Below are 11,721 nucleotides of genomic sequence, written 5' to 3' on the forward strand. Positions count from 1 at the left end.
CCGCCGCCGCTTCCGCCTCAGGCGCCGGGCAGGGTTGGGTCCCGGGCAGGCGGGAGGTGCCGCTTTGGCTGCGTCACTGTGGCGGGGTCTGACAGCCTCGGTGGGCCCCTCGAGGACAGCTGCCCGGGGGAGACCAGCGGCTCGGCCCGGCCTCGCCTCCGCACGCACAGAACGACGGGCTGCACATGGCGCTGGCAGCGGCGGGCGAGGCCTAGGCGGGGGCTCTAGCGAGAAGCCCCCCCCCCGGCGGGCTGCTCTTTCCCACCGGGCGCCTACTGTGGCTGAGGTGAGACCAGTGCTGCTTCCCGGGCCTGCGTGACGGTAGCGGTCTCGTCGTGCTGGCTGTAAGGTGCTGGGAGCCTAGGCTCTTGTCCCTGCGTGCTGCTGGAGGGAAGGGGTCGGTCATGTGGAAAAAACAGGCTTTTACCCACTCAGGTATGAAGAGTACAGCGGTGAGGTGTGGTGGCCTGTCGCAAATTCTAGTTTTATACCTTGCCAGCAGACAAAAAAAAACTCCCTCAAAAAAAAAAACCAACAACTGCTGCAAAGTAAGACAGGACCCGTAAAAGCTAGTTTTACCACCAGCTTCGTGTGTGGGAAGTAACAGGGGTGCGGATACCTTGAAAGAATATTTGTGTCAATGACTGCAGACAGACAAACATTACTTTCTTACAAGAAGATGAAAGAGATGGACGAGGATTATCTCAGATGAAACTTCAATAACTGTCATAGGTCCTATTAGCTCAGACTAGGATTGCTTCTTTTCTGTCTATCCATATAAAATCTCAACTTCTACTGTTACAGTAGCCAGAGTACTTGGTAAAACTGTTCACATGGTAGTGCCACTACAAAAATCCTGCAGACAAAGTTCACCTTAACGTGGAAAACTCTTTTATATTTTTAAACTATGCAGCAGCTATCAAGCTTTCTTAATACTTCATGGTTTTGCATTGCGTTAGTCAAAACTTAATATAGTGAAACTCATAGAATGGTTTCAGTTGGAAGGGACCTCAAGGATCATCCAGTTCCATCCCCCTGCCATAGGCAGGGACACCTCTCACTAGAACAGGTCACTCAAGGCTTCATCCAACCTGGCCTTGAACACCTCCAGGGAGGGAGCAGCCACAACCTCCCTGGGCAACCTGTGCCAGTGTCTCACCACCCTCATTGGAAAGAACTTCTTCCTGACATCTAGTTTAAATCTCCCTCTTCCAGTTTAAACCCATTCCTCCTTGTCCTGTCATTACAAGACCTTGTCAATAGTCCCTCCCCAGCCTTCCTGCAGGCCCCCTTCAAATACTGGAAGGCCACTACAAGGTCTCTTCAAAGCCTTCTCCAGGCTGCAGAGCCCTAACTCTTGTAGCCTGTCCTCACAGCAGAGCTGCTGCAGCACACAGCATCTTAATGGTCTCTGGACTCGCAGTAACAGTTTGACGTCCTTCTTGTGTTGGGGGCTCCAGAACTGCACACTTCATTTAAAACATTTACTAGTTTTCTTGTTTGCAGTTTTTTAGAGCAATAACCTCAGTAGAAATTTACATTCTTATTTCCAGATCGGTGAACCGTAACCAGCAGTCTGCTTTTGCCGTGTAAGCAGGAATTTTAAGCTCATTTTAAAATGTAACTCCAGCTCTGTGTTCACTACCTGGTATTTTTCTGGGTTTCTGGCTCTTTTTATATTTCAGTTTTGTAGGCAATCTCTTGGGAATACTTCTTTTGTTTGTTTCAGCACTGCTGTGCTTTCTCTTTGTGCTTGATGATTTCATGTTTTCATTCATCAGCACTTCATATATCTGTGGAGTGCAAGATAAAGGGAATGACTAGTCCCTGCTTCTTTTCACATCAAGATTTTTTTACTCCTCTCTGTCTTTTTAGCTTTTCTTCTGCAGACTTGTTAGTACCTGTGACATGGTGCAGGAAACTCACCTGTGAATGCACAAGCCACAGTTTCATACGGCAATCACTTCTGTGCCGAAGCATTCAATTACTCTGAAGTTACTCATGCTAGTACTGGATCTGCACATGGCCATTTTTAGTGCTGTGAGTGAATTAGTAATCAAAAAGAATGGTGGAAGTACTTCCTAAGAACAGGAAAGCAGGAATCTGTGGTGGAACTGCCCTCTGTTGAAAACTGTGGAAAGGTCTCTAGGTAAGTGATGGGGTAAAACTAGTGATGGTTTAGCCATTCTTGAGCTGTGGTAGTTTTGATACATGTGAGGTATTGGTCAGCCATACTTCAATAACTTTTCTTCTTCATCCTTGTAGCACTTTTATGAAGACATGGGGCCAATGAAATATAAGTCAAGTGTGTCCACAATGTCCTGTGGTCTGCAATATCACCATTCATTGATAAAGTGGAGTCCAAAAATGAATATACACATAGTGCGGACTTACTGCTCATCAGCACCGAAGAGGCCTGAAGCCAAGTCTGCAGTAGAAATGGCCACTGCTCTCTTTCATCGTCTGACAGAAGCTGGGACTGTTATGGGGAAAAACTCCCTTCAGAAAATGTCTGCAACGTGCAAGAGCTGGTGGGACAGATACGAAGAGTTTGTTGGAATTAACGAAGTTCGAGAGGCTCAGGGAAAAGTGACAGAGGTAATCAAGAAGATAATGTGGAAATTTGAAAGTTATTAGTTAAGCTACTTGGAGTATAAACACTGACTGAGTCAAAAGGAAATATCCAAGGAGAATCGTGTCAGGTGTTTCTGCTCTTTGTAGACAGTATGCATGTTAGTAACTATAGTATATCCCTTAGATTGAAATGGAACGTGCTTTGGTTTGTTGGTGGGTTTTCTTTTTCCTGTAATTCACATATTACTGACTTAGATCTGCCTGGTAATAAGTCTCTAAAAAACATTACTCCTTTCTTTTCAGGCTGAAAATGTCTTTATGATAGCCCGAGGGATAGTGCGAGAGGCTCGTGAAAGTGTAGAAGCCCAGCAGATTAAACTGAAGGAAATCCGGGACCGCTTAGACAGAGTCTCTCGGGATGACACCCAGTATTTGGAGCTGGCTACTCTGGAGCATAGGTTGCTGCAGGTAATTTGTTGGTGTTTCAACACTAGCAAAAGAGATTTACGTGCTTTGCTTCCATCACTAGTTCTTGTGGATGCAATCCAATTCTGAAGTACAGTTATTCAAGTTAGTTTCTTGTGATAATTGTTTTAGTTAATTATTAGCAATGCTTTGATCTGCTCTGCAAATTGTATATGTTAATGCTAAAATAAGGTAGTACATTTAGAGCAGAAAGCTGGAAATAGTGACCCTAGAAAATTAATTGTTGTATACCTGTATGTGAGTAGTCAACAAAAAGCTGAGATTCAATGAATTAACCTTCCCTGTGATGAGAAGAGGAGGCTCAGTGGTGACCTCATTGCTGTCTACAACTACCTGAAGTGAGGCTGTAGCGAGGTGGGGGTTGGTCTCTTCTTCCAGGCAACCGAGGTGGGATTGGTCTCTTCTCCCAGGCAACCAGCAACAGAACAAGGGGACACAGTCTCAAGCTGTGCCAGGGCAGGTCTAGACTGGATGTTAGGAGGAAGTTGTTGGCAGAGAGGGTGATTGGCATTGGAATGGGCTGCCCAGGGAGGTGATGGAGTCGCCGTCCCTGGAGGTGTTTAAGCAAAGACTGGCTGAGGCACTTAGTGCCATGGTCTAGTTGAGTGAATAAGGCTGGGTGCTAGGTTGGACTGGATGATCTTGGAGGTCTCTTCCAACCTGGCTGAATCTATGATTTTGTGATTTTCTGAGTGAAGCTCCTTTATGGTTACTAATCCACAAACACTCTCCAAGCTGCTTTCTGTATAACTGTGGCACCCAGGAAACTCAGTAAAGCTTTTGTCAGAGAACAGCCAAAGCAAGGCTACTTCGTGAGGGGAGGGCAAGCAAGATGATGAGCCTGACCACAACACAGGCTGGGGCAGTAGCCTTGTAACAGCACCTTTGCTGGATCGGCCAAGCAGGGATGGAGACATGAATGTGTGTTAACACTCCATCAATCAGAGGTAAAGACAAGGGACAATGTCAATTCAGGAAATCCAGAAGAAAGTGCAGGAAAAGGAGGAAACAGGCCCGGAGGCAGGTACACCTGTGGCAAAGCTCAGGCAAGGAATGGGTACCAATGCCTGAGCTTAAACTGAGCTCCCAGGTCAGAGGACAGAGCATCGTGGAAGAACTAGGGAGCTGCAGTAATCTGAACAAGGCATCAGGTCTGTCGATGAGACTTAAAAGAGTAGAGCTCTGCATACCTATGAAGAAAGGCTGAACTCAGGTCACCACTGTCTGTAAGGTGGTGTTGTCATCTTACAGAAAAAATACAGGCTTGGAAGGATGAGAATATTTATGGAAGATGTGGGGAGAAAGGGAAGATGTTTGTCTGTGAGCAGCATAAGGAAGAACATGCAGAGGAATAAGAAGCTTATGTTCATAAGGTGAATCTTTCCAGTCTCATTTCCCACTTAGAGGATTTAGAACTCAAGAAGTATAGTAAAGGTGGTACTGAAGAAGTAAGCAGAGAAATAAAAGTGATTGCTACAGGAAGAGAAGACGACATCCTAGTCATACTCCTTTTCTGCTATCAGCATGCAACAGATTCTTGTGTAGAAGATCTTCAGCTGTAATTTCTGATGACCTTTTCCATTTCTCAGTTTTGACTTAAAATGATGTCTGATTGACTTTAAGTAGGATTAATAAAGAAAACCTCACATCAAAAGGAAAAATTCTGAGACAGAACTAATAGATATATTCATAATGCACTGGGGTTTTGACAGGGGATTTTTAGTATAGGCTTCATAGCTTCATATTATACCTTCTGCTTCAAATGGCTGTGTTTCTTGCAGGAAGAGAAGAGGTACCGAGCTGCATACATAAATGCAGAAGAATCTGAGAGAGAAAAATTTGCTCTCTTCTCTGCAGCTGTAAGAGAAAGCCATGAAAAAGAGCGAACGAGAGCTGAAAAAACAAAGAACTGGTCTATTATTGGTTCTGTCCTGGGAGCCATTATAGGTGTTCTTGGCTCCACCTATGTTAATCGAGTAAGGCTACAAGAGCTGAAAGTCTTGGTGCTTGAAGCACAGAAGGGCCCAATAAATTTGCAAGAAGCCATCAAGGAACAGGCCTCCAGCTATTACTTGCAGCAAAAGGATCTCAGCGATGTCATAGCAGACCTGAAAAGCGTCCTCCAAACAAGGACGTCACAGGAAATAAAAGGCAGCACTTTGTTAACTAGAGAAGACAAGAATAACGCCATGAAAATAGATTCTCTTTTAATCCCTTTAAACGAACAGCTCAGCTACACAAAACAAGTCAGTTCGTGTCTCGGGACTTTACAGCAGCAGTTGAGCCATCTGCAGGAGACCATAGCACAAGTCGTTGCTGAAGTGCAGGCTGTTAAAGTCGCAGTCCATTCTAGACCAGTGGAAAGAGTGACACCAAGGTCGTCAGCAGAGGGCAAGAGCCAGACCTCTGCCGTGAGAGATGTCATTTTAGAATTGTGTGATACCGAGCGGAGACTGGAAACACAAATCAAGAGAAATTCTATTTACAGCACCGCAGTGACATGTGCTGTGTTTGCTGTTACTCTGCCAGTACTCTACGTTATCCTTAAAGGGAACTGAGCTCTAATTCATTGCCACAATTTACTAGATTAATAAAAGTAGACTTGCACTCTGAGTACTTGGAGTACAAGTCCAAATGAAGTTGTGTTAGTGTTTCTCCTTGTGCTTTCTCTTGAATACTTGGAAAATGGGAAGAGACTTTATCTACTGCTGCAGGCTCCATGTTAACAGTCTTTGTCATGCGTTGTGGCTTTTAACTCCTCAAGTGATGGAAAATCCACAGTTTCATCTGTTAATTCATTCGCTGCTTCACTCTCTTACTGTCTTTTCTCTGTCCCGCAAGTCTTGCACTCATGTTGTATTCCCAATTATCTGTTCAGATTAGTTTTTTCATCTGTCATTTCTCTAAGTGCCTCACATGAAACCCTTTAGAATATTGCTTCTGATTTCTTCATAGTTTTGCACTTTGTCCATACATAAAACATGCAAAGTCGTTTTACCAAGTGGGTAGAAATATTTGCCCTGATGTGGTTTTGGTTTAGTTTGCTTTTTTAGTTCTAGATACAATGCAGTGACTTGTGACATGCTGAAGAGCAGGCACTATGTAAATAAGGAGCGTTGAAGTTAGCATCCTACAATGTTGCCTCACAGCCAGGTGGTGCATTTAGAATACATTTACCTTAAAATTGGTAACTTTTGCTTAAGACAGTTTTATCACAAAGTATCCAAATCATTGCTAGAGTTTTAGCTGTGTGTTACCAACAGCTCCAAGTCCTTAAAGACTTGTAGGCAGGGAAAGAGGAAAAGGACTGAGATACGGAGAATTCGGTATGATGATGTTTATTCTGCAGGTGCAAGCCAATGATCCTTTCTCCACAGATTCATTAACCTGTCATTCCTTAGGTATTTTGTGGTTTTAGTAATGAACTGTGAAGCAATCACTTTCTTATCCTCACTGGTATCTCTTTGGAACTTACTCCAGTTTTTATTCTTGTTTTGATTTTGTCATATCTGGAAATTGAAATGCTGCTCTACAGCAGGTGCTTTCAAGCTGGTATATTAGTGATAACAGTGTTATGCAAACTACTTCAAAAGAATATTTGGAAAAAAGCTGTCTGTTTTTCCTGGAAGGATGAGGAATGGTTGAATGAAGTAAAAGGCTTATCAGTATCTGTGTGTGGCCTCACATGGCAGTTGTTGGTATCGCTGTGATAAGAAAGAGTTTTCTCCCTGGTGTGATGGCAGTAGATGAGCAAATTAGATGTTGAACTCTTGCTCTATGAGCACTTCTGTGGAAGCTTTGCAGAGAAAGGAGTGACAAGCTCACCTCGTGCTGTAATGCCTTTGTGTAAGCATTTCAGGATGACTAAGTTGTGCCTAGCATGGTCTACTATAGTTTTTTTTTTCTATAATCTCTAATTCCCTGTGCCCAGTAACCATATTTTAAAAGTTTGGATGATCAGCTTCTAAGACTGTAAGATCTTTGGCACAGGGACATTTGCCCTATGAGGCACCAACTTCATTTGGTATCATTAGATGCTATTAATACATGACTGAATAAACAAACAATATTAGCAAAAATCTGTGATATCTGTGATGATTCACTGCCTGTAAGAAAGCTGAAGTGTGCACAAGGTGGTAGCTCTGTCAAGAAGTACACTTACAGATCAGTCCAGTGTTTGAAATCTCTAATATGTCATTTTCTCATTTCATAAGTATTTTTACCGGATATAGGTCTTGCAGGAGCTTGATGTGATTCAGAGACAAGTGTGTAATTAAAGGGGAAGGGACGGTACAATAGTTCTATCTGTAATTTCCCAGCATGTGTCAATGAGAATTTTGTTCTGGTTTTCCCCCCTCAGTTTTACTAGATACAGTTAGGCCTCCTTATTATGTAAGTGGCTGAATTTTAGATGTATCTGAGCATGGCTTTTAGATGCAGCATGGCAGGCAGCTAAACTTGAGGCAGCACTCGCTGAATTCTACTTGGTGTCATCAAAAATGAACAGAGGTCAGAGGCTAAACTCGTATACAGTGAAGAAAAAACACAAGCCCAAGGGTTGCTTACCATCACCTACAGTCTTGGGAAGAAAAATTCACTCAGTGAGATCAGAAGCAGATAAATCTGTGATAGCTGGATGGTGTGGTACATATCAAGGTGCAAATAATGGGATTCCAGCCTTCAAAGACACAGGAGAAGATTCTGTGTGCAGCATCCTGCAGCTGGCAGAACTCACTGCTGAAAGTGATTACTGTTTCTTCTCTTGTTTCCGCCCTTCCTTGCTAAATCCTCCTATGTAAAGTGACAACAGAATAATTTCAATTGGGGGGGGAAACCTTGTAATTAACTGTGTCTATATAACAATTAGGAGGGCAGATTTATACATTCCCTGAATTCTGGATTAATCATCGCTCCATTGTGGCAATGATCTAAACATGTGCTTTGGTGCTGTGCCCTATGCGTACCCCAAAGCCAGAAGGTGTGGCTGCCACAGTAGCAGCTGTGCCTGAGCTAGCTTAAGGCAGTATCCAGGGAGCCACTCTAACATAGCTGTGAGCATAATCTGCTCAGTACTTTACACTAAATCTTCGCCATGGCAACACAGGCAGCACACGCACAAGTTTCAACAGAAGCAGCACAGCTGTACAGAGGCGTTGGTGTGAGCACTCAGGTACCTCTGCAGTGTCAACAGTGATGTGCACAACACCCAGTGACACCTCTGTGCCAGTTTCCTGATGATTCAGCCATGGCTAAATGAATACTTCACTGTGCTCTTCTGGGGTTTTTTCTTTTTTTTTTTAAAGAGTGTTCTTTGTCTCCCTATGCATTATTATCAAAGGTTGTAATAGATAGTTGAGATCTCCTTTTAGGAGAGGTCTCACAGCTGAAACTTCCTCAACAAGAAAGTTCTTCTTGCTAAGGCCTCTCAAGGCTTAAGTTCTTGCTCTCTTTGAGCTAGATCCTCTCTGGGCAGGGTAGTTTAGCCAGCCTTGTGTCACAAACAGTCACCAGCCAGGAGCATAGTGACTGCAGTAGTTCATGTAGGGCTAGTGAGGCCAGAGAGTGACCCACACATTGTCTGTAGGTCAGAGAAGGGCATCACTAATCCAAGTATTTCACTGTCAGTTAAAGCACAAAAAATTAAAGAGGGTAAGTGCAAGCAACAGGAAGCCCTTTGATAGACATTGACTATAGGAAAATGGGTGGCAGTGGCCTGAGTTTGGCCCATGCTATTTTGAGTTCTTTCTGTGCTGTGAGAAACCACTAGTAACTCAAAAGCAAACAGCCTGCTGGCTATGGAAATAGCTTAATGAGGTCACTGCAGGCTTCTAACAGTAGGTGCATTCTGAGAAGAGTTGCCATTCCTTCCACTCATGAAAGGAACAGCAAATGTTGCTTATGAACACAGGACAGAAACAATTGTACTTAGTGTCACAAGCAAGATATCTATTTATTAGCACCTGAGTTTTGAATGTTCCAACGTTCTGAGATCCTGGTTAGAAGTTGCAGATACTCTCATTGATTTCATTGTAACTGTGTCTGGAAAAAATTTCTTTCACATAACCTCAAAACAAGTTCTTCCCTCTGTATGGAGCTGAGCAGTGACAGAGGTGTCTTGTTTACTTCAGAAACAGGACTGAGATTTGCAGTAGGAGTGTGGTTCATGAGCTAGGAAAAGAGAGACAATGCTGGATTTGTCCATAACGTATTTAGAGCTGTATTTCATTGCCAGATCTTTGCCAGCAAGTTACACTCGTGACCTTGTCTCAAAGCAGAGAAGTGCAATTTCTAATGTTTGGCAATCAGTAGATAATCTAAGAAAGTGTGTGCTTAAGTACAGGGGGAAACAGTGGGGCCACAAGTTGTGATTCTAGGGAGAATTGAGCCTACAGATCTGGCAAGATTTTGGAGTTTCCATCGTGGCAAGTTTTTAAGAAGAGTGTAGGTAAATACCACTTGCTTTGATACAGACAGAGGCAGATCCTGCCCTGGGAAAGGATGCATTTGGTCAAGAGCTTTTACACTTTTATAAGACCTGCACTTCTCCCTTCTCTGCCTTCCTTCTCTGCCTTCCTTCTCTGCTTTCTCTCATCTGTAGACAATTTAATGCCCTGGTCTCCTTAGCACAGATTATCCTATAGAGCAAGTTATAGTAGAACGAGAAAGTGTTCTGCTGGGGAAATGATAGCTCGTTTTGCTATGGGCCATTTGGCATTAGGCACCAGGAGAGAAGGAGAGTGCACGTGTGCAGAGCTGCAATGAGCCATGACCCTGGAAGTATTGCCTTAGTCCTTTGGGTTTGTTTTTTTTTCAGCATCAGATTTATAAGGTGGTTTCTTGGCCAATTCTGGGTAAGGAGGTTCTTTTAAAGACTGTTTTTTATTAGAAATTTGCACACTTCTATTGAGAGCCTTTAAGTGACTGCCACCTGCACTGTCCTTTCTGTGAGTTTGCCTGAAGCAAGCTAGCCCATTAAAAATTGCTGTGTGTAAATACTGTGCTGAGAAACTTCCCTGTGCCTCAAGAATTCTTAAAACCAATCAACAAGAAGACATCATCTGGGTGAATTCAGTGATCCTATCACCCAGCTCTCTCTATTAGTTTGATCCATGTAATCTTCTTCATTGCATACTTAGAGTTCTTGGTCTTCATGGAGGCAATTGTGACAGTCTGTGTGGCTGGAGCCTTCACTTGTCACAGTGGGAAACTTGTTCATGGTAACATTGGACATGTCGTGTGTAACTGCTTAGAGATAGTCACAACCATCCCAAACTTCTTTTACTATGTTCTGCGGGGAGAAAACAAACCTGTGCAAGTAGGTGGGGTGTGTGTGTGTGTGTGTGTTCAGGGATTCTCACTCTGCTTGTGCAGGTTCTAGGATGCTGAAACTGTTGGGGCCAAAATGGGTGCAAAACATGTCTAAAAGCAGATCCTTAAACATCAACAGGCTGCTACTAGCAAAACTCTAGGTGCCCAAATGAGGATAATGAAGACCTTAATGCTGTCTCTAAATGTTCTCACAAGCTAAAAACTTGAAAGGAACAGTCAGATTTCAAGTAGGGAGATTAAGTCAACTTTCTGTTGGTCCCTGAAATACTGCTCTAAATGCAGTTTATTCCCAGGAGCTATAGACAGTATGCAGATATCCCTTGTGACTTTCTTAACCTATCTCATCCCCTGCTTGGAGGGGAGGAAGAGTAAGAAGAAAATCAAAAGGAGCATAAGCAGCTGCTAGCCTTGTGATTATCATAATAGTTACATAAGGAACTTAGCTAACCTGCTTAGAACCAGACATGAACAAGGGCTTTTATAGAAGAGGATTCTTTATGGCTTTAAATGTATTTTTAAAAGCCTCTGAGCAAATGAAAATCAAAAATGGTATAAATCTGTTCCTCAAAACGTTTGTTCTTTATGTGACTCTGTTTTCAGCTGTGTAATATTTGAGGACTTGTTTTTTTCTGCAAAAGAATTTTGTGCAGACCAATCAAAACTCCTCCCTGGAGAGGGAATGTATAATCTCGTGGTGGTTTTACAATATCCTTTTAACTCTGGAGGGCTGTGAGGAGGGTTAGGAGGGGAGTGCTGTAATATCCTTCGTAGTGCTCAGAAGCTCTTCCTGCCCTGCTCCCGAGGCAGGCTCTGCAGCCTGCTCCTTGTGCCAGCCTTGCCATGGGACAGAAGGAGAAGCTGCTTTTTTTTGTGGTGTGCTCTCCTGGAGTTTTTTGCTGTTTGGTTTGTTGGGGTTTATTTTGTGTGTGTTTTTTTTAAGTGAAGCTTGCAGATGTTTTTTGCCAGACAGAAGGGGCTGCAGGTTGGGACTGGCTCTGAAGGAAAGGCACAAAGGGGATTAGTGTTTTGAGTCAGAAATGGGTTGGAGCAAAGAAAAATTGGGGATTTTTTTAACGCTCTTAGTCACCCAAACTGGATTCTGGTGAAAGCAGTTTGAGTGCATTTAAAATGTCTGATCAGTGAGATGATTATACTCTGTTCAGTGAGCACTACCAGACGAGCAATTGAGTGGGTAGAATGTGGTAATGGGTTGGTTTTTGTCTGTGTGGGAAGAGGAACAAGTCAGGGATCGTCTCCTCGTGAGTCTCTTCACAAGCTCTGCGTACAGTGGGCCTCAGGGGTTCCTCAACATAACAAAGTGCCAAGGAGCAA

At 43.4% G+C, this 11,721-nt stretch overlaps 1 protein-coding gene across 1 annotated transcript; it reads left to right on the forward strand.

Moving 5' to 3' along the window:
* Positions 1-95: 95 nt before the first annotated feature.
* On the forward strand, positions 96-7,139 carry CCDC51 (coiled-coil domain containing 51). The gene is made up of 5 exons (XM_064156842.1): positions 96-286; positions 1,876-2,149; positions 2,266-2,598; positions 2,878-3,042; positions 4,842-7,139. Exons 3-5 carry the CDS (start codon positions 2,281-2,283, stop codon positions 5,616-5,618), a joined length of 1,260 nt encoding a protein of 419 aa, XP_064012912.1. The 5' UTR covers positions 96-286; positions 1,876-2,149; positions 2,266-2,280; the 3' UTR covers positions 5,619-7,139.
* Positions 7,140-11,721: the final 4,582 nt, after the last annotated feature.

Source organism: Pogoniulus pusillus, chromosome 16 (assembly GCF_015220805.1).
Source record: "Pogoniulus pusillus isolate bPogPus1 chromosome 16, bPogPus1.pri, whole genome shotgun sequence".
Classification (NCBI taxonomy): domain Eukaryota; kingdom Metazoa; phylum Chordata; class Aves; order Piciformes; family Lybiidae; genus Pogoniulus; species Pogoniulus pusillus.